This window comes from Castor canadensis, chromosome 11, assembly GCF_047511655.1.
Source record: "Castor canadensis chromosome 11, mCasCan1.hap1v2, whole genome shotgun sequence".
Taxonomy (NCBI): domain Eukaryota; kingdom Metazoa; phylum Chordata; class Mammalia; order Rodentia; family Castoridae; genus Castor; species Castor canadensis.
In genome coordinates, this window is record NC_133396.1 from 102,786,071 (window position 1) to 102,810,640 (window position 24,570).

Here is a 24,570-nt window from a genome sequence, read left to right on the forward strand (position 1 = left end):
CTGGCAAAGATATAAATAAACTGAAAGTGAAAGAAGGGAAACTGATATTCTAAAGAAAAGGAATCCTAAACTCATTAAGAGTAATTATACTCCCCTCTGACTCAATAAACCTCAAGCAAAAATTGGTCGAAAGAGACAAAGAAGGTCACAACATATTAATAAAGAGAACAACCCATCAACAATATCTAACATATATAACAATTATAAAGATACATGCACCAAATACTAGAGTCCAAATTTATACAACAAACACTACAGAAAATAAATGGATAAATAAACTCTGATTCAACAAAGCTAAGTGACATCAATAATCTTCTCTCACCAAAAGAAACATAATCTAGACAAACTGTCAAGAGCTATCAGAGTTCAATTATGTTATACACGTAATTAACAGAAATCCATCTAATATTCCATCCAACAGCTGCAGAACAAATACTCTTCATCAGCACATGGCACTTTCTCCAAAATAGATCATAGTTTAGGCCATAAGCCATGTGTGTAACACACACATACAGGAAATTAATGTGAGTCAACTCCCTGTATAGCTATCATTATCTCAACCAGCAAAAACCCTTGTTCCTTCCTATTATTGCTTATACTCTCTCTACAACAAAATTAGAAATAAGGGCAAAATAGTTTCTGCTGGGTATTGAGGGGGTGGGGGGAAGAGAGAAGGGGCAGAGTGGGTGGTAAGGGAGGGGGTGGGGGCAGGGGGGAGAAATGACCCAAGCCTTGTATGCACATATGAATAATAAAAAAAAATCACGTGTTGAAATTATTTTCATCTTAACAGATTATAACAGGATGACACTAGAAATCAACAGTAAGAGAAACTACATAAATCACACAAGCACATGAAGATTGAACAATACATTTTGAATAAGCCCTGAGTAATTTCAGGATCTTCAATTCCATCCCCTTGGTATATGTGTATTTTTCATGCCAGTGCAATGCTGTTTTTGTTACTATAAACTCTGTAGTATACCTTGAAGTCAGGTGTTTTAATATCTCTAGCATTGCTTTTTTTGCTCAGGATTGCTTTATCTCTAGCTATTATGTGCTTTCATGTAAATTTTTGAATTTTTTTTTCTCATGAAGAATGTCATTGAAATTGTGATGGGGTTTGCATTAAAAATTGTATATGGCTTTTGGTAATATGGCCATCTTAATATTTATTTTGCCTAACCATGAACATGGGAGGTCTTTCCATCTTCTAGTGTCTTCTACATCTTCTTTCTTTAGTATTATATAATTTTCATTGTTGTGATCTTTACCATCTTTGGTTTAGTTTAAGCTTGGGTATTGACTGCCAGGGGAATAAATAAAATCACATTTACTATCAAGAACTTGTCTACAGAAGTAGCACATGTACTTAAACCAACATCTAAAGAGTTTAAATAAAAACACCATGTATGGATGAAAAAAAGAGTACTCCCAAAGCCATAAGGTTGTTAAATAAAGCCCCTGTATCAGGGGTAGGCAAATTCTTGATGTGTAATTGGCCAGAAAAGCCCCAATCTTTTCCCTACACACACACTATATAATCTACTGTTACTGCAGTTGTTTGCACACCAGAACAGAACAGTAAATCAATATTACTAAAGAAACCACCTACTCTGGTTGCAGGATGTGAAAAAATCAAGCAAAGACTAACTGGAAGCTTCCCCCGTACTGGCTAGCATTCATAGAGTTAGAGGGCACTATGTAGGGTGCCAGTGGTGAATGTCATTAATGGTCCTGCTCGGCTATGGGCTTCATCGGTTACACTATCAACAAGCCCTAAAGGATGTGCTCACTAGGCAATTGTGGCATGACTGGGATAGGTGCAAAAGTAACCACATGATTGGATCTTAGGCCTACTCCCTGAGATGGGAACCCATGTTTGTTACTATAACCCAGAGCAGAAATCTGAGGCTAATAAAGTCATAGGCCCCAGCAAGGTAGCCACTAATATTATTTTTGTTAATTGGACTTGATGTATCACTAAAATTGCAGTCTAAACACTTTTGTCTTTACCTATAGCTTACTGCTTCTGCCAGCCTCAAAGGGAATCTCTTCTTGCAATGGGAAGTAGCCACAGTGCAACTCACAACAAATCCAACTATTGGGCTTCCAAAGTTTCACCTGCAGATATACGAGTAAGATGGAGAATAAGAAGCTTCCTCCATGGGACTCTGTGAATGAGAAGAATGAGGGCAACAAAAGTCAGACTATTTTCCAAACAAAGAAGGAGAAGAAGAGCACTGGGAATCATGAATAGGGTGAAAGGATAGCTGAATGCATGCACAATCAGAAAGCCTATAGAGCAAAAAGTAGGAAGCAGCCCACAGCTCCAGCTCTGACTTACTGAGGGAGGAGGAAACTGAAGCCAAAGCCATATGGTAAGCCAGGTATCCCTCGTGAAATAGACATAGGATAAGCACACAGTTCTCACAAAACTTAAGTCCAGCGTGAGGATTTAGGGTGACAGTGATAGCTCTGGTGTTTTAAGACAGCACTGGAGAAAAACATCCATGTTGCCACTCTCTATATCTTAAAAAGCTGTAGCTAGGTCCAATCTTGAAAGTGGGCTTATTTGAGACTGAGCTACCATGGGGACCTGAAAACAAGGAACAATCATAAATCAGGGAGCCCAGACTTACCTACACACAATGTCTGGGTAGAAAACAGCCATGAGAGACAGACATGGAGAGAGGGAGGGTCAGTCAGTGACCTACTGAAAGACTAAACATCAGGGAGCTCAGGCATGAAAAACATGATAGTCAGTGGCCCCACCTGTGTCAAGGAGCACAGTAGAGACTAAGAGCTCCCAGTCCTTGGATAGCAGATAGCAGAGCCTGCAGTGCTGCTTCCTTGTGCATGTGACTTGCTGCCACATGAGAATCTAAGCCCAAATCCTGGGTCCAGAATCTTTCTCAGTCCCACAGTCTCCCCCTGCAGGGTGGTTTTCTTTGGGCAGAATCTGAAAGTAATGGAACTACAGACAACTGTTTGCTTCCCTACTCTATGGCACATGTAGGGGACACCCTTAGGCTAGACTGTTTGTTGCCCCTGGGTGCACAAACTGGAGGTCCTGTGGAGTGAAAAGAAACCTGCCTGGCCCACAGGCTGCAAAACTCTAATGAGGCCAGCAGGAGTTCTGAATACACAAATAAGGAAAGCTTTTAAGTGAACATAACCCTGAAACTCACAACTGATTCTTGACTGATTCAGCCCTCAGCCCCCAAAACGAGCAAAATTACAACTTAAAAACATAAAAGACAAGGAAGGTAATGTGACCCCTTCAAAATCTCTCAATTCTTTGATAACTGAATCCAAAATATTGTGAAGGTTGAAATGTCAAAGAATTCAAAAGTCTAGTTTTCAACATAATCAGTGACATCAAAGAGGATTCAAATAAGCAAATGAATAAAGTGAAAACCATTGAATACCTGGACTAGAAAAGGAAATTCTTGGATGAAAACTTCAAGAATTTGGATAAGACATTCAAAAAAAGAGATAGATTCTGAAAAAAAAAAACAAACTGAAATTTTGGAAATGAAAAGCTCAAGAAATCATTTTTTAAAACCCTCAATCACCAATTGACTAGACAAAGTAGAAGAAAGAATATGAAGGATTGAAAATAAGTTTAAAGAATTGTTACATTCAGAAATAAATAAGTATTCATGGCCTCAGCATCAAACACCTCTAGGACATGATCAAGAGAGCAAAACTACAAATCTGTGGGGTAGAAGAAGGAACAGAGATGCAGACTGAAGGTACTGAAAATTTATTCAATGAAATAATAGAAGAAAATGTTCCAAACCTAGAGAAATAAATCAAGTACATGTGCCATTTAGAAGCCCAAGTAAACATGATCAGAAAAGAATCTATCCACATCACATTATAGTTAAAATGCAAAGTGTACAGAACAAAGAAGTAATACTGAAAGCTTCAGGAGAGAACTTTCAAGTTAACTACAAAGGCAAATATATCAGAATAACAGAAGATTTAGCAGAAACCCCAAACACATGAACTAATGTGTTTTGATCTCTAAAACAAAATAACAGCCCTCTGAGACTCCTATATCCAACAAAATTATCCTTTAAAATTGATGGAGAAATAAGGACTTTCCAAAAGCATAAATTCATGAATACAAATCCAGCATTATAAAAGTTAAGGGAATAAAACACACAGAAATAAAAGAAAGTTGCATATAAACACAAAGGCTCAGGAAAGAATAAGTGTCATTAGAAAAATAAATAATAAGAAGTAGGAAAATATCAAGCATTATTAACTAAGTAAACTTGCAAACTTCTAAGATGAAGAAGGGAGAAATTAGTATAAACCTCTCAATAATTCTAAATGCAAATGGACTTGACTCTCCAAATAAAATATGCAGACTGGAATGAAACAGATTTGTTATCTATAAGAAATTCACCTTTCTGGCAAAGACACAAACAGACTCAAATTCAAGGATGGCAAATGATATTCCAAGAAAGCAGAATCCAAAAGCAAGCAGGAGTAACTATGATCATATCTGACAAAGTATATATCAAGCCAAAATTAGGTAGGATAAAGAATGTCACTACATGTTAATAAAAGGAATAATCCATCAAGAAGATATAATAACTATAAATGTAAATGCACCAAATGTTGGCCTACCCAATTTCACAAAATAAGCTGTACTAAAAATAAAAGGACATAGGTCCAGACAAAATAGTAAGTGCCTTTGATAGCCCAGTCTCATCAACAGATAGATCATTCGACAAAGAAACTTCAGAGATAAAATATACCATAGGTCAAATCAATTAAAACAGACATCCCTAAAATATAACATCCAACAGTTGCAGAACATATACTTCTCAGAAGCACATAGAACTTTATCCAAAATGGATCATATCTGAGGCCACCAAGCAAATTTTAACAAATACAAGAAAATCAAAATAGTTTCTTGTATTTTATCAGATCTTAAAGGAATAAAATTAGAAACCAACAACAAGAGAAACTACAGAAACTGTACAAGAACAATGAGATTGAACAATGCACTCTTAAGTATACTGTCACTGATCAGAGCGGAAATTTTTAAATTCCTAGAATTAAATGAAAATGAAATACAATTTTAAGAATGTTTAGAAAATAGCAAAGTCAGCTAAAAGAGGGAAGTTTATGACTATGATTTTTTACATGTAAAAAATCAGAGAGATCTCAAATAAATAACCTAATGATGCAACTTGAGGTCTTAGAAAAACAACAATAAGACAAAGCCAAAATTAGCTTTTTGAAAGAAGCAATAAAGATTAGGGTGAGAATTAATGAAATGGAGACTAAAGGAAAAGATCAATGAAACAGGGTTGGTTCTTTGAAAAGATAAACTAGACTGAGAAACCCCTAGCTAAATTTACTAAAAGAAAAATAAAGTAGACAAAAATTAATAAAATTAGAGATTAAAAGGGGGATATTATGACAGATACCATTGAAATTCTGAACAGTATTATGGAATAGTTTGAAAAATGATATTTCCAAAGATGAGGAAATCTAGAAGAAATGGATAAATTTTAAGACATATATGACTTACCAAATTTGGACCAAGGTGACATGAATAACCTAAACAGACCTATAACAAGCAATAAGATTAAAGAAGTAATAAGGAATGAGATTAAGGTGAGGGTATATGGTTGGTGGACTTCATATACTTACATGAAATAGAAAAAGAAACCTCTCACAATTGCTTTAAGTGGGGCAAGGAGGAGATTAAGGGGGAGAGACTATGGGGGTGAAGTAAAAAATGGACAATATAAGTCTAATTGGAAATTTCACTGATTTCCCCCATATAACAAATATATCCTAATAAAATAAGAAAAGATTAAAGCAGCAATAAAGAACCTATGAAAAAAAAAAGCTCAGGAGTGGACAGATTCATTGCTGAATTCCACCAGATCTTTAAAGAACTAATACCAATGCTCCATAAGCTATTAAAAATAGAAAGGTAAGGATAATTTCTAAACTCATTCTGTGAATCCAATATTCTCTAATACTAAAACTGAATTAGGGCACAACAAAGAAATCTATAGACCAATTTTCTGATAAATATAGAATGAAAATCCTCAATAAAATACTCGCGAACCAAATGCAACAACACATTAAAGAGAGAAGTTTATGATCAAGTTAGTGTCATTCCAAGAATGCAAGAACAGTTCAACATACACAAATCAGTACATGTAACACAGCACATAAATAGAAGCAAGATCATCTAAATAGATTCAGAAAAGCCTTTGATAAAGTTCAATATTCTTTCATGTTAAAAGTTCTGAAGAAAGCAGGAATAGAATAATCATACCTCAACATGAAAAAGCTATATATGAGAAACTTATAGCCAACACTATATTGAATTGAAAAAACTGAAAGCATTATCCCAAAATCAGGATAGAGACAAGGCTTTCTACTTTCTCAACTCTTATTCAATATAGTGCCTTAATTCCTAGACAAAGCAATAAGACAAGACACAGAAATAAGAGAGATACAAACAGAAAAGGAAGAAATCAAATTACCTTTTTTTGTGGATTATAAGATCCTATATTAAAAATACCCTAAATACTCAACTAGAAAACTTATAGACCTGATAGACACTTTTAGCAAAGTAGCAGGTTACAAAATCAGCATACTAAAATCAATATAGTGAGAAAAAAAGTCCCAGGAAAAAAATTTTATACATAATAGTCTCAAAAAATTAAACCCTAAAAGAACAAATAATCCATTGATCAATGGGAAAATGAATTGAACATTGAATAAACCTACAAATAAACCTAATCAAGGGGGTGAAATATATGTACAACAAAAACAATATAACTCTGAAGACAGGAACTGAAGACCCTGGAAGATGGGAAAAGATCCCATTTTCATGCATAAGCAGCATTAATATTGCAAAAAATGACTATATTGGCCAAAGTGATTTATAGATTCAATGTAATCCCCATCAAAATCCCAATGACTTTCTTCACAGAACTAGAAAAAGATTCTTTTTGTGGTTCTGGGGTTTGAACTCAGGGCCTAATGCTTAGCTAGGAAGATGCTCTACCACTTAAGCCACTCCATCAGCCCTTTTTTGTGTTGAGTATTTTCAAGATAGGGTCTTGTGAATTATTTGCCCAGAGCTGGCTTTTAACCTCATCCCCCTGATCTCTGCCTCCTTAGTAGCTAGGATGACAAGCACAAGACACTGGTGCCCATCAAATCTTAAAGTTCATAAGAAAGTACAAAAGACTCCAAACAGACAAAGGAACCTTGAGCAAAAAAAAGTAATGTTGGAGGTACCATAATCCCAGATTTCAAATTATGCTACATAGTCATAATAACAAAAACAGCAGTGGTAGACACACAGACAGATAGAATATAATAGAGGACCCAGAACTAAATCCACATACCAAGACCACCTGATTTTTGACAAAGGTGACAAAAACACACACTGCAGAAAAGTTAGCCACTTCAAGAAATGCTGGGGAAACTGAATATTTATATGTAGAAGATTAAAACAGGATCCCATTACAGATATGGCAACTCTGCTGGGTGGAATGTTCTCTGGGCAGCCACCCTGCTCCCTACCACCTCCATAGGGACTACCCTGCCAGGCTTTGCTTCTTCAAGCACTCCAGGAAGTTCTAATAGTACCTTGGTAGATCAATTGGAGTCATCATTGGAGGCTTGCTTTGCTTCCCTTGCGTCGGGACTATGTCAACGGCACTGATCAGGAAGAAATTCAAACTGGTGTGGATCAGTGTGTCCAGAAGCTTCTGGACATTGCCAAGACAGACAGAGTGATTTTTCCCATAAAAAAAGATTGCAGTTGTCTGTCCAGAAACCAGAGTAAGTTATCAAAGAAAATGACTTGGAACTAAGGAATGAATAGCAACAAAAAAATGCTCTGGTCCAGAAGCAACTGACAAAGCTGAGGCACTGGCAGCAGGTGCTGGAGGACATCAATGTCCAGCACAAGAAGACAGCTGACATCCCTCAGTGTTCCCTGGCCCACCTTGAGCAGACATCTGCCAATATCCCTGAGCCTCTTAAACAGACCTTAGGGCAGTCAGTCTGGCCTGCAAGGGAACCCATGTAGACAGTTTTGTCACACATCTCTCCTTGTGTACATGGCGTTATGGAAGACTCTTAGTTGGTGAATGAATTGATGTTAGTTCATATTGCAACCTAGAATTTTCCTCCTATTTTTATGAGCTATTAATTTTTTGTATTTTTTTGTGAGACAGGGTTTTACTATGTAGCCCAGGCTGGCTTTGAAGTCTGGATCTTCTTGCCTCAGCCTCCCAAGTGCTGACTTTTTAAGTATTATATAAAAAATTAATAGATTTGATAAGCCAAGTAAGTGTTTTGTCTTTGGCAGAATTTAGACTGTTAGTGGGAAGACACAGATTCTTTGTTTTAATTTTTTTTGGTTTTGTTTTTGATTGATTTTAAACTTATTTTTGTAAGACTTCATTTCTTTTTATTTCCATTTGTTATATTGGTTTATGATCTAAGGGAAAAATTATAATAGTATGAGAATCAGGGGGAAAAAGTTTGATTATAGATCTTTTATGATAACTACTCATCCATAGTAGCAAGGAAAAATGCTTAAATTTGCTGTGTTTCAAGACTCTGAACTACCTTAAGAAGAGGAATCTAATTTAACAATTTATTGCTTCTAGAGCAATACAGAGTGCAGATAGTTTAGAAGTGCATGAGAAAAGGGTTAAGATATGCTAGGTTACTGCACACCCATGTTTATTGCAGCACTATTCACAATAGCCAAGTTATGGAAACAGTCAAGATGCCCCACCACTGATGAATGGATCAAGAAAATGTGGTATCTATACACAATGGAATTTTATGCAGCCATGAAGAAGAACGAAATGTTATCATTCGCTGGTAAATGGATGGAATTGGAGAACGTCATTCTGAGTGAGGTTAGCCTGGCCCAAAAAGACCAAAAATTGTATATTCTCCCTCATATGTGGACATTAGATCAAGGGCAAACACAACAAAGAGATTGGACTTTGAGCACATTGTAAAAGCAAGAGCATACAAGGGAAGTATAAGGATAGGTAAGACACCTAAAAAACTAGATAGCATTTTCTGCCCTCATTGCAGAGAAACTAAAGCAGATACCTTAAAGCAACTGAGGCCCATAGGAGAAGGGGACCAGGAACTAGAGAAAAGGTTAGATCAAGAAGAATTAACCTAGAAGGTAACACAAATGCACAGGAAATCAATGTGAGTCAACTCCCTGTATCGCTATCCTTATCCCAACTAGCAAAAACCCTTGGTCCTTCCTGTTATTGCTTATACTCTCTCTACAACAAAATTAGAGATAAGGGCAAAATAGTTTCTGCTGGGTATCGAGGGGGTTGGGGAGAGATGGAGAGGGTAGGGGAGGGTAAGGGAGGGGGTGAGGGAAGCAAGGAGAAATGACCCAAACATTGTATGCACATATGAATAAAAATAAATAAAAATGAATAAATAAATAATAAAAATAAAAATTAAATTTAAAAAAAGATATGCTAGGTTAGTGTAGTAATAATATAGGAGGATCCTTAAGTTGATGTTGGCTTTTATTTGGGGCAAGTTTACACTTTGTGTAATTACTGATTTTGAGGGGGAATATATTAGCAAGATGTAATAAATTGTAAAAAGTTGGTGTAAGGAATGAGCCAACCCTGTCTCAGTAGCAGGACAGTTGGGGTAAGGGCAGAGTAAAAGGGGTTAAAGCTAGCTCACTTTGATCATCTCACTTAGTTTTGAGTTTTGTTTGCTTGTGATATTTCACTTTTGAGGAGCAGAGACAGTTTCCTTAAGGAAAGTTCTTGCCCATGGATTTGATTTCAAGAGCCTCAGAGTTGGAGTGGTCCTCAGCTACTTAACCACTGCAAAGAATATGTGGAGCCTCTGGGTGGGGAAGGTGTTTTGCCCTCTTGGATGAACGTTTCCTTTCCCTGTTTTATATAGTCTTCTCCTAGATTATCTCCCTTTACCCAAAACAAACACTTAATTGTTGGGTAAGTTTGTGGCTAATTGTCTTGGCCCATGTTCCCTCTAGCCTCGAAGCCCCTCCTGCACACACAATGACATTCACTAGCCTGGATGCTACCAGGTCTGCAAATCCTCCAAATGTCCTTTCTACCATGTCTGTAGCGCATGGGACTTTTCCACTACCCTTTTTTACTTCTCCCTCATGGGTCAATGACTTATGTCTGAGTCTGTATTCTCACTACATTCTATTCCCACAAGAATTAGTCATTGTGCCTCTTGAATATGCAAGACCATGTATTATTTATCTTTTCATATGATACATTCTTCATCTTTGTGTGCTTATGTAGACCTAAGATTACCAGCCTAAGGCCAAAAAATCCCCTCAATTATAATATATAAGTTAAACAAACAAAACACAACAAGATCCCTTTCTTTCACCCTGTACAAAAGTCAATTCAAAATGGATCAAAGACCTTTACGTAAGACCTCAATGTTGAAACATTTAGAAGAAAGTATATGGAAAGCCCCTCAAGATGTAAACATAGGAGTCAAACTGAGGGATTCCAAGATGGCGGCAAGAGGGAGGAAGCAGAGAGCGAACCTCCTATAGTGAAGTCTTGGAGAGATGCTGGAGACACACTTTGCAGGCAAAATCACCGAGAAGAGGCAAAACATTGACCTATCCACACCTCCAGCCGCAACAGAGAATCTCCACTTCACGTTAAACAGAGAAAAAAGTAGGGCCCCCGGGCTGCCAACACAGTGGTTGTGGGAGACTTTAACACCCCATTATCAACAATAGATAGGTCATCCAAACAAAAAATCAATAAAGAAATCCAAGATCTAAAATATGCAATAGATCAAATGGACCTAGTTGATGTCTACAGAACATTTCATCCAACCTCTACACAATATACATTCTTCTCAGCAGCCCATGGAACCTTCTCCAAAATAGATCATATCCTAGGGCACAAAGCAAGTCTCAGCAAATATAAGAAAATAGAAATTATACCGTGCATTCTATCTGATCACAAGGCAGTAAAAGTAGAACTCAACAACAAAAGTAAAGACAAAAAACATGCAAACAGCTGGAAACTAAATAACTCATTACTTAATGAACAATGGATCATCGATGAAATAAAGAGGAAATTAAAAAGTTCCTGGAAGTCAATGAAAATGAAAACACAAACTACTGGAACCTATGGGACACAGCTAAGGCAGTCTTGAGAGGAAAGTTTATAGCCATGAATGCATATATTAAAAAGACTGAAAGATCCTAAATCAACAATCTAATGCTACATCTCAAACTCCTAGAAAAACAAGAACAAGCAAATCCCAAAACAAATAGGAGAGAAATAATAAAAATAAGAGCTGAAATCAATGAAATAGAAACCAAAAAACCATACAAAGAATTAATGAAACAGAAAGTTGGTTCTTTGAAAAAATAAACAAGATCAATAGACCCCTGGCAAACCTGACTAAAATGAGGAGAGAAAAAATCCAAATAAGTAATATCAGGAAAGCAAAAGGGGAGATAACAACGAACACCATGGAAGTCCAGGAAATCATCAGAGACTACTTTGAGAACCTATATTCAAATAAATTTGAAAATCTTAAAGAAATAGACAGATTTCTAGATACATATGATCATCCAAAACTGAACCAAGAGGAAATTAATCACCTGAATAGACCTATAACACAAAATGAAATTGAAGCAGCAATCAAGAGTCTCCCCAAAAAGAAAAGTCCAGGACCTGATGGATTCTCTGCTGAATTCTATCAGACCTTTAAAGAAGAACTGATACCAACCCTCCTTAAACTGTTCCACGAAATAGAAAGGGAAGGAAAACTGCCAAACACATTTTATGAAGCCAGTATTACACTTATCCCAAAACCAGGCAAAGACACCTCCAAAAAGGAGAATTATAGACCAATCTCCTTAATGAACATTGACGCAAAAATCCTCAACAAAATAATGGCAAAACGAATTCAACAACACATCAAAAAGATTATTCACCACAACCAAGTAGGCTTCATCCCAGGGATGCAGGGGTGGTTCAACATATGAAAATCAATAAACGTAATAAACCACATTAATAGAAGCAAAGACAAAAACCACTTGATCATCTCAATAGATGCAGAAAAAGCCTTTGATAAGACCCAACATCATTCATGATAAAAGCTCTAAGAAAACTAGGAATAGAAGGAAAGTACCTCAACATTATAAAAGCTATATATGACAAACCTACAGCCAGCATTATACTTAATGGAGAAAAACTGGAACCATTCCCTCTAAAATCAGAATCCAGACAAGGATGCCCACTATCTCCACTCCTATTCAACATAATTCCTAGCCAAAGCAATTAGGCAAGAAGAAGGAATAAAAGGAATACAAATAGGTAAAGAAACTGTCAAAATATCCCTATTTGCAGACGACATGATCCTATACCTTAAAGACCCAAAAAACTCAACTCAGAAGCTCCTAGACATCATCAATTGCTATAGCAAGGTAGCAGGATATAAAATCAACATAGAAAAATCATTAGCATTTCTATACACTAACAATGAGCAAACTAAAAAAGAATGTATGAAAATAATTCCATTTACAATAGCCTCAAAAAAATCAAATACCTAGGTGTAAACCTAACAAAAGATGTGAATGACCTCTACAAGGAAAACTATACACTTCTGAAGAAAGAGATTGAGGAAGACTATAGAAAGTGGAGAGATCTCCCATGCTCATGGATTGGTAGAATCAACATAGTAAAAATGTGAATACTCACAAAAATAATCTACAAGTTTAATGCAATTCCCATCAAAATTCCAATCACATTTATTAAAGAGATTGAAAAATCTACCATGAAATTTATATGAAAACACAAGAGGCCACGACTAGCCAAGGCAATACTCAGTCAAAAGAACAATGCTGGAGGTATCACGATACCTGACTTCAAACTATATTACAAAGGAATGACAATAAAAACAGCACAAAAACAGACATGAAGTCCAGTGGAACAGAATAGAGAACCCAGATATGAATCCACACAACTATAAACAACTTATCTTTGACAAAGGAGCTAAAAATATACGATGGAGAAATAGCAGCCTCTTCAACAAAAACTGCTGGGAAAACTAGTTAGCAGTCTGCAAAAAACTGAAACTAGATCCATGTATATCACCCTATACCAAGATTAACTCAAAATGGATCAAGGATCTTAATATCAGACCCCAAACTCTTAAGTTGATACAAGAAAGAGTAGGAAATGCTCTGGAGTTAGTAGGTATAGGTAAGAACTTTCTCAATGAAACCCCAGCAGCACAGCAACTAAGAGATAGCATAGATAAATGGGACCCTCATAAAACTAAAAAGCTTCCGTTCACCAAAAGAAGTAGTCTCTAAACTGAAGAGAACACCCACAGAGTGGGAGAAAATATTTGCCAGCTACACATCAGACAAAGGACTGATAACCAGAATATATAGGGAACTTAAAAAACTAAATTCTCCCAAAACTAATGAACCAATATAGAAATGGGCAAGTGAACTAAACAGAACTTTCTCAAAAGAAGAAATTCAAATGGCCAAAAAACACATGAAAAAATGCTCACCATCTCTAGCAATAAAGGAAATGCAAATTAAAACCACGCTAAGATTTCACCTCACCCCTGTTAGAATAGCCATCATTAACAATACCACCAACAACAGATGTTGGCAAGGATGCGGGGAAAAAGGAACCCTATTACACTGTTGGCGGGAATGTAAACTAGTACAACTACTCTGGAAAAAAATTTGGAGGCTACTTAAGAAGCTAAACATTGCTCTACCATTTGATCCAGCAATACCACTCTTGGGGTTATACCCAAAAGACTGTGACACAGGTTACTCCAGAGGCACCTGCACACCCATGTTTATTGTGGCACTATTCACAAAAGCCAAGTTATGGAAACAGCCAAGATGCCCCACCACTGACGAATGGATTAAGAAAATGTGGTATCTATACACAATGGAATTTTATGCAGCCATGAAGAAGAACGAAATGTTATCATTCGCTGGTAAATGGATGGAATTGGAGAACATCATTCTGAGTGAGGTTAGCCTGGCCCAAAAGACCAAAAATCGTATGTTCTCCCTCATATGTGGACATTAGATCAAGGGCAAACACATCAATGGGATTGGACTTTGAGCACATGATAAAAACGAGAGCACACAAGGGAGGGGTGAGGATAGGTAAGACACCTAAAAAATTAACTAGCATTTGTTTCCCTTAATGCAGAGAAGATAAAGCAGATTCCTTAAAAGCAACTGAGGCCAATAGGAAAAGGGGACCAGGAACTAGAGAAAAGTTTAGATCAAAAAGAATTAACCTAGAAGGTAACACACATGCACAGGAAATTAATGTGATCAACTCCCTGTATAGCTATCCTTATCTCAACCAGCAAAAACCCTTGTTCCTTCCCATTATTGCTTATCCTCTCTCTACAACAAAATTAGAAATAAGGGCAAAATAGTTTCTGCTGGGTATTGAGGGGGTAGGGGGGAGAGGGAGGGGCTAGAGTGGGTGTAAGGGAGGGGGTGAGGGCAGGGGGGAGAAATGACCCAAGCCTTGTATGCACATATGAATAATAAAACTATAAAAAAAGAAAGTAAACAGAAAAAAAAGAATTTGTAATTTCTCTTTGTTAATAGAAAATAAGATATCAAATATAAATTTTCAATACTTTGGCTTAATCTTGAGTAATGTATCTTTTGCATAAATAAAGACAATGTAGCTGTTAAAAAAAACAAAAAATAAATAAATGTTAACAGTTTGGTTCTGTAAAAAAAAAATAAAAAAACAAATGTTACTGGAAAAACTGGATATCCACATGTAGAAGACTGATACTAGATCCCTGCCTTTCACCCTGTACTAAATCAACTCAAAGTGGATCAAAGACTCTAATATAAGGCCTGAAATTTGAAACAACTACAGGAAGTTTAAGGAAATACACTGGAATACATTGGTATAGGGAACGACTTCCTAACCAGAATTCAAAAGGCTCAGCATGTAAGATAAAGAATGAACAAATGGAACCGCATCAAACTAAAAAGTTTCTACACAACAAAAAAATAGTCACTAGACTCAAGAGACAGCCCACAGAATGAGAGAAAATCTTTGCAAGCTATTCATGCAATAAGGGACTAATAGCCAGAATCTACAGGGAACTCAAAAAACTAAACTAAACCTCCAAGAATCAATACCCCAATGAAGAAATGGACACATGAATTAAATAGGGAATTCTCAAAGGAAAAGGTACAAATGGTCAATAAATACATGAAGAAGTGTTCAACTTCCCTGGTTATAAAAGAGATGCAAATCAAAACAACACTTAGATTTCATGGCACCCGTGTTAGAATGGCCATATTCAAGGGCAATAACAAAACAAATGCTGGTGAGGATGCGATGAAAGAGAAATCCTTATTCACTGTTTTGGGAATGCAAATTAGTATAACCATTATGGAAAGCAGTATAGAGGTTCCTCAAAAAAGCTAAAGATAGAACTGCCATATGATCCAGTGTTCCAAAGGAACATAAGCCAGGATACAATAGAGTCACCTGTACACCGATGTTCATCACAGCACTGTTCACAATAGCCAAACTATGGAAACAAACTGATGCCCTACAACTGATGAATGGATCAAGAAAATGTGGTACATATATACAATGGAGTTTTACTCAGTCATAACAAATAATGGCATGTGGTTAGAAAGTAAATGAATGCAATTGGAAGACATCAAGTTAAGTGAAGTAAGCCAGGCTCAGAAAGACAAAGGCCACATGTTTTCTCTCATACTTGGAAGATAGATCTAAAAGATAAACATATACACAAAAACAAGCATGATCACATACAAAGTCATATGTAGAACACGTTTGTGATAGTGGAAATATTCTATGGAACTTGGAGAAGGAGGGAAAGGAAAAGATAATGAGAGAGCATCAACAATATCATAAAACATAACATCTGTGAAGGTAGAGGATATAAACATATGTACTGAAACTTATTGAAAAATAGAGGGTGGAAGGTAAAAGGCTAAGGGGGAGCAATGGAAGGGGTTGAACAGAACAAAGTAAAGTAGTCTCACAACAGAGACACATTGAGAAGCTCCTTGGAACATTGACTTAAATATTAATAATGAAATTCGGGACTGTTTAGCTACAGTGTGTGGAGGGAGTACTAGTGGGGGCAGAATGAAGGAGATTAAGGTGAGGGTATATGGTGGTGGACTTCATATACTTATATGAAATAGAACAAACAAATCTCTTGCAATTGTTTTATGTGGGCAGGGAGGGGTAGAGGAGGAGATACTGTGGGGATGATCTAACAACATAAGCCTAATCAGAATTGTCACAATGAATCACCCCTGTACAGTGAATATATCCTAAAAAAAAAAGTAAAGAAAAAGAAATTGTGATGTATATACAACTGAATATTATTCACTTTTTAAAAAGGAAGATATTTTGCCACTTTCCACAACATAAATATGGGAACATATTAAGTTAAATAAGCCAAACACAAAAAGAAAAATATTGCATAAGTTCACTTACATATGAAATCTTTAACAAAGTGTGGCATACCCAGAGACAACAAAACAGTAATTACCAGGGACTGGAGAGATTGGAGGAAATGGGGGAGATTCATGTCAAAAGATGCAAAATATCAGATATGCAGGATGAAAAAGTGTAGAGATACAATGTGTAAAACTAATATAGCTAATAATATTGTGTTGTATTTGGAATTTGAGCTAAAAGTTTATACTTTATATGATCTCATCCCCCAAAAAAGAAAAAACTGGGTAACTATGAGAGATGATGGATGTGTTAATTTACTATAGTAATAATTTCACTATCTATATGTATATAAAGACCATCAGTATGTTTTCTCTCTGAAATGTGAAAGTTTGGTCAGAATTTATAATTACCAAGTACAAAGACAATTTGAAAACATATAGTAATGATGACTCTTTTTAATGAATAATTTCATGCATGCAAAGATTAAGAAAGCAATGTGAAGATGCACCTTTTGTTCATTTTACAAAGGTTTGAAAAAATTATCAACTAATGAAGTGAATTTTATATATCATTTCATTTCATCCATAAATATTTCAACAGGTAATTTCTAATATATAAAGATTTATTTTCTTGTGTAGGTCACGATTACATTATGGCTAAATATAACTCTAAGAAAATTGAAGTTTTCTTAAAATCTTTAAATATGCAATACAATTCAAAATGCCCTACTGTCTCATAAACTTTTTATAATTTCTTTATTAAATCAGAATAAAAATAAACCTAATGCATTGAAATTAGTTGATATGGCATGGTTCATGAATCTATTTAAACTATAGATTTATCCTTTCATTTTATTCTATAATTTATTGTTTAAAATATGTCATTCTTCTTGGAAAATTGCCTTACAATCTGAATTTTGCTCAACACACACCCAAGACATTTAATACACAATGTTGTCTTCTTTATTTACTATGTGTTAACTTATATTTATGATAGGATCTCATACAGATATGATTGCTGTCTATGTCTCTCAAGAGGCACATATGTTTGGTGGCTTTCATCAATAAGTCTCAACCCTTTTACACATTTCACACATGTAGAAATTATTGAAGATGGAACAACTGAATGTATATAATGCCACAGAATTTTACACCTACATATAGTCAAAGTAAAGGTATATCCTACAACAATTAAAATGATTGTTACATCAAAAAACTTTTGCTTAAATAGGGGCATGATTGAGTTTTTGTGATGTGTATGCCTGCATAGATAGTTAAATACATATGTAGATACTTATGTATGTCTGAGAAGGAAAAAACTAGTACATTATTAAAATGCTTGAGAACTTATAAAATATTGATTATATGATGATGCAAATAACATCTTTATTTTTAAGTGTTTTCCAAATGTTTAGTGAGAAAGGTGGTTTTGCTCCTTTTGTTTATTTTTTAAATTTTTGCAATTCTTTTTGATGTCTAGCTTAATAAAAATAGCTACATTTTCATATCTGCTTCTATATTCTATGTGATACAATTTCACATTATATGTAGTGTCTACAAAACAACTCACACTCTTGAAAGGAACAGGACGAAAAAGTAAATAACACATTTGGTTATTAAAAGAACAGTTTAGAAATGTGAGTGGTCTGAGTGGATGTCAGTTACCTGGAGGTATCCTTGGGCTTCATCTTATGAACAAATGGCCTAAAGGTTTGATAAATGTATTATACATTCTTCAATTATTTGTTAGAATATTTCCAAAAGGAGACTTTCTCCTCAATAACTATCCCATTACATTAGTAATCAAAGAATATGTACTTTATTCTTCCCATTTATCAGTTTTCAAGAGAATGAATAATTTATATAACATCCTCCATTTGTAACAATGATGTTTCTTCATAATTGTATACTCAAATTTGAACACATTTGAAATGATTAAATAATGTCTATTTTTATTGAGACAAAACTGTCCCATCTGTGATAGTGGGAACCTTTTCAAGGCAGCTGCTCCCAAGGTCTTCTAACATGGCTCCATCATGTCATAATCCACTGATTTATTTTTTGATTTTTTTTTTTTTTTTTTGGTTTACAGTACTGGGGATTGAATCTTGGGCCTTGCACGTGCAGGGCAAGTGCTCTACCACTTGAGCCATTGCTCCCAGGCCTTTTTGTTTGGCATTTTGTTTTTAAGACAGGATCTTGTTAACTTTGTCCAGACTGGCCTTGAACTCATAATCCTATCTCCTCCTCCTCTTGAGCAGATGGAATTGCAGGCATGTACCACCATGTGCCACCATGCCTGATTAATCTAGCCCTTTGTGATAAGAAAAGTTGCTCCAAGCTCCTGTGGAAACTTCCTGGCCCACACTAGTTGTCAGCAATGTCTCCATGTATCTCTGGTCTCTTTAAATGGGATATTATAAATTGGAAACCTTAATTTGAGCCTTAGGATGATACTGGTTCCCAGGGCTTTGAAAAATGAAAAGGGAAGGAAAAAAAACAAAACAGTGTTTTTAAGGATAAACATCATCCTAAGCTGTAGCTAAGAACTATAAGGTTTTACTCACCCATCTCCCATCCACTTCTCTTTTCTCCCACACAGAAAATCTTGGTTCCCAATGAGTCAATGTCATTATGCATTTACTTCATCCTACAAATACTCACAAAATAGTCTTAGAAAAATGTATAAATACTAACACCTATTATTGATGACTATAAGGATTTATTTTTAAACCCCAAATGTATTTCCCTAGATATGTAGAGTGAATTAGAGGCGCTTTAAATTCATTTTATTAGGCCCTCTCTGTAGTAAGTCACTACATCTGTAAGTGGTCATGCACAATTTACAGTTTATTTTCAACTTTTAGAAACTGATATCTTTGTTTGTTTGATGTTAAAAATGTCTAAATGGATCATGGCAAAGTGAATGGCAGAGGAAACAGCACAAAATATCCTTTTTCCCAAAATCCAATGAAAATGCTGACAAAGTCTGGAAATGATGAAAAGCATACACTAAATTGAGACGAGCACCAAAAGGTCAAAGGTCATATATTTTCCCTCATAGTAGAAGCTAAACCTATAAGATAAATGTACACATAAATACATATATTGTATTATACACACATATGAGAGAAGACTACAGGAGGCAGGAGAGGGAAAGAGCATGTTAGAGAGTAAAAAATTTGAAACATTACATTTGTGTATGAAGATAATATAACACAATGCACTGTTAGCTGTTTAATAATAAGGAAGCAGGGCAACAGAGAAAGAGTAAGTAATGAGGTGCTAATCTAATTAAAGCTTGATACATACATGTCTGAAATACCAAGGCGAACCCTCCCCCTTGGACTATCAATATACGTTTTTAAAAAAAATGAAGGAGAGGAAAGTAAAATAGATCCTTTCTGGGGGTTGGTACCAGTAGGAAGGGAGAGGGCATAAGAAAAGGGTGAAGGAGGGCAAATATGGTAGATGTATTTTGTATTCATGTATGAAAATGGAATAATGAAATCTGTTGAAATTGTTCTAAGGGGGTAAGGGGGAGATGAGGGAAAAAATGGAGGGGATGAATCTAATTAAGATATATTGCAAACACAAATGTAAATGTCACAATATATCCTCCTATACAATTATTGTATTCTAATAAAAAATTTGACAAACACACATCCAAAAATAACTCCTCGAGCCCCCATAAGAACAGTGGGGACTGTGGCAATTCAACATGGGACTGTTCCCATCCCTTCCCCACCTGAAGAGCAAGTTGATTGACAGTAGCCTTGCTGCCTCCAGAAGGGCAGACCCAATTTGGAACTTCACAGAAAGTCCTGGAACAAAGAGAGGTTGCAGAAAACAATACATATGGGTGGCAAAAATCAGAGGTCAACATTATAACCACCAGACTGAAATACTGCCTGAAGCAAAGACCTGACCAGACAAAATTTAACAAAGACACCTGGGAAATGAGACAGGCATAGTGAATTTTGGCAAATTCCCACTTATTTCCAGAGGTTTAGAAGGCTGCACATGTACTAAGAGAAGACCAAACAGAGCCAGAGTTATCCACCTGTCCTGGTTAAAGAGGAGGTTTGCACAGAAAGAGTGAAGCCCAGGGCAGACTTGGGAACTACTCAAGCAGTGGTCATGTGCCCCAACCCACATAGGTGTCCTCAGCAGGAAGAAGCTGAACTAACTTAAGGCATGAGACACAACTGCTGACCCACCACTGTCTTCTACTAAGCTATGCTGAGTCAGGAGCAACACTTAGAAAGCCTGGGTTAGTGATTGAAAATGGAAGAAAGAAAGGGAATAAGGGAGAAAGGGAGGAATGGTCACATATTTTTTTAAAAGCTGAGAAAACATCAGTAGCTATAAACTACATGATCATTACCATCTATAAAATTATTCTGAGCAGAAAATTAAACAAAAAAGTAATTAATTTGAAGTATTATATTAGAAACAAACCAAATATTTATCAGTTAGCAGATTGATTAAAAAATTGTAGCATAATCCATACATGGATTTCTACTCACCAATAAAAAATAAAAAATAGGTTACTATTATACTCACCAACATGGATTACTTCTAAACAAAACGCTAAATGGGAAAAAGTCAAATGCAAAGAATTCCTACCATTTATTCCCATCTTAAGAAACCCATAGCACATAAAAATCTAAGCTCAAATCAGATCAGCAGTTGCAAGATGCCAGGTTGGTAGTGATCCTCTACAAACAGATCTTTGGAGTTATAGAATTCTGTCTTGATTGTGGCCTTGATTATATGGGATATATATATATATATATATATATATATATATATACATATATATACATATCTGTCAAAATAAATAGAACTGTAAACTTAAAGTGTACATCAATAAAATTTACATATCAGTAAAATTATACATCAATAAAATTGATTCAAAAAATTTAAGAGAAATTTAAAAAATGAAAGTTGTTAAGAAGGACATGGACAAACTGAAGAAGCAAACTAAGGTTTAGCCAACGCTGTCTCAGATAACTCAGACCTTAAGGGTATTTACCTTCTATACACATCTGCTACCTTGAGGATAAACTCTCTTGCTCCTTTTTCTTAACCATTCTGGGACAAGTCTGCCTTTCACATGTGACTCACACACTCTATTTGTGTTTGGAACAAGCTGGAAGTGTGCCAAGGGGGAAAGCTGTACTTTTCCTTAAAGTTTTCAGGAGAAGATGGCTGGAATTTCTCAGCTAAGTAACAAGCATTTAAACAAGAAGGGAGGTATCAATGATTCAAAAGCTACAACAATGTCAGGAAGGAATATAATGAAAAAAAAAAAAAAACTACCACCATTACAGTTAATCCAATTCAAATATGGTGTTGTTTTTGGTTTGCTTGGTATAGTTTTCCACTAAACATATATTATATAGGAAAGGTACCTTTGTCCTCGTCCTTGGTGTAGAAAAGTTACCTTTGTCATGGTCCTTGCCCCCAAGGAGCTTAAAAATAAAAAGGGGAAGGAAGACTCACTTTGCATTGTAGGAGAGAAGTGATGCATGCACATAAGTAGAGCACAGAAGTGCTCTCTGAGCTCAGAGGAAGGAAAGACTGCTTCTCACTCATAGGTAAAGGAAGATCAATGGAAGAAATGACATCAGTAAGGTGAATATGAGTTGGGTACTGTTGAAAACCTAAAGATTCTAAGAAAGCAAACCTGTTACAGAATTAAATTGACTTATGTGAACAAATGATCATTAGGTCGAAAGAGAAACAGTTTAAATGGAGAGTAGAAACAAAGAGATCATTGTGTTCTAAGCTCCTGGGCTCTTGGATTTTCACTACAATGAAGCAGTCATGTTGATATACTAGCTAGACATTCATGTATGAGTCATAAAAGAACAGAAATTAAAGAAATTCTAGATAATTTAGATAGTGATCTTGAGGATAAGGTAGAGTGATCAAGGAAGAAATGCTAGGAGAGGTAAGAATGGAATGTGGAACAAGAAATTTGGAAGAAATGAGGAAATATAGGAACTCACCAGGACTTCTTAAACCATAACACAAGGACTATCAGAAGCATAACGAGCACTATAAATCCTAGATGGTTGCACCTGAGCAAGACAAGTCAGCAACCATCTAGGCCTCCACATCTAGAATCATGCAAAGATACCATTCCCCTTGGGGACTGGAAAGAATATCATCTTCATCAGTACCCAATTGTTCCTGCTCATATCACATCTATCTCACCCAAACAGGCTTTGTAGCTTTGTATAGAAGCTGGAGACATGGCAGAAAAGCAGTAGCTGGTCAGACCCAAGAGGGTGGCACCAGACAGCCAAGCCTCTGGCCTCACTGCAGAAAACACAAAAGGAATTCAGTATGGAGAATGTTCTTGTATGGTCCAGAATATAGATAGATAGATAGATAGATAGATAGATAGATAGATAGATAGATAGATAGATAGATAGATAGATATGTATATATGTGGCACATATATCCACATTAGCTAGGAGCTCTATCATCCAGACACTGTTCTCCTTTTTGTCCTCTTCCTTTCCCTGTTTGCAGAGGGTAGTGTAAGGTGGAATACTTGAATAAAAAAAATCTTACAGAAAGAGGCCAAACTAACCTGAAGTTCCACCTTACGGCAACAAAGACATATGATCATTCCATCTGATGTATGATGTTAGTCAACATGTCAAGTTCCTACAAGGTGTGACTACTCTTCTTGGACTGAACAATCAAGTCTGTATAAGAGGTAGTAGCCTGTAAATTGGCATAAAAAAGCTAGGTTTTGATACCTAGATGTCTAACACCTCAAGATATAGGCAGGCTCACCTTTGACTGTCAGAAGCATGGAAGGCAGAAGGTAGTTAAGAAACCAATTCCCTTCAATTTTTTTTCCTTCAAGATATCGAGTGGTGCTGCGTTGACAACACACTGGTGAAGATTAACATTGCAGTAGCAGCAAGTGGAGGTTTGAAGTGATCTGCCACACATATAGTCAGATGCTAATGGTCCATTCTTGTCCTATCACCAATATGATAGAGATTCCAAAAATTCTAATCAGAGAGTGACATCCTCAGTACAGGTTCAGATCCATAGAGTACCTAATACCTCACGCATGAAGCTTACCTCTTACATAGACATAAAAGTAGAGGCAGGCTTTAAATATTTTAGATGGTTTTTAAGTGTCATATATCATACAACTTTACCCTACCACCCAACTTATGGTTAAACCAGACACAAGCTTTGTACAATTGGATTGAAGACTCATAACAACTGCTCCCTGACCAGAGGATTATATGTTTTCCTGTAGAGCACAATGGGCTTCAGAATCCTTGTTACCCTCAAATGGAACAAATTTAGGAACTTGGGGTTGCCAGGTCTTTGCTAAAAATAAAACTCTGTATTGGGAGGGTCTACACTTGATTTTGCTGACGTGCCCAAGACACCACAACCTGCCATGAAGACAAACCAACGTCTGGTTCCACCCTGCTCTATGTGTTCTCCTTCCTGGCATGGACATACATGTCTTGAAAAAGTAATATGCAACTTGTCATAGACTACGGCAGAGATAACTAATGCCATTGCCTGAGCTGTCCAAGACTAAACAAGATTAATTAACTTCACTAACAAGGTAGTAATATATAATGAACAGTCTTACTGGAAGGATAAGGTAGCATTGGCATTATTGCCAATACCTATTGTTTAAACATAAAATTCATTCAGGGAAGAAAGAAATCAAGCTGAAGATCAAGGTTCAGGCCAGGCAATTGACAGCTCTACTCCTATTTCCCTAAGATTTATTTTTTCACGTCTTCAGTTGCCTGGTTCCAAGAACTTGGTTTCTAGATTAAAACCATCTCCAGGGTGTACTGGGCATCTAGCGGGCCTGGCTCATCTTGTGAACCTGGGAAATTCTTGTCTTGAAATAGTGTAGGTTTTTGAGTACTCACATTCATATGAATTATTCACAAGCACCATCATTAGCAGTTGAATCTCCAAATCCAAGTAGGCAAAGGTCTGACTGGGTTGGATATGCTTCA

At 36.1% G+C, this 24,570-nt stretch overlaps 1 protein-coding gene and 1 pseudogene across 2 annotated transcripts in view; one reads left to right on the forward strand and one right to left on the reverse strand.

Annotated features, from left to right (window-relative positions):
* The window catches only part of LOC109674008 (T-cell surface glycoprotein CD1b-like), a 48,117-nt gene that overhangs the window by 8,462 nt on the left and 15,085 nt on the right, over positions 1-24,570 (reverse strand). For both annotated transcript variants that reach the window (XM_074047755.1, XM_074047754.1), the window contains exon 3: positions 2,028-2,174. In XM_074047755.1, coding sequence (XP_073903856.1) covers positions 2,028-2,174 — 147 coding nt within the window. The remainder of the gene's footprint in view (positions 1-2,027; positions 2,175-24,570) is intronic.
* Positions 7,530-8,092, forward strand: LOC109674007 (mediator of RNA polymerase II transcription subunit 28 pseudogene; annotated as a pseudogene).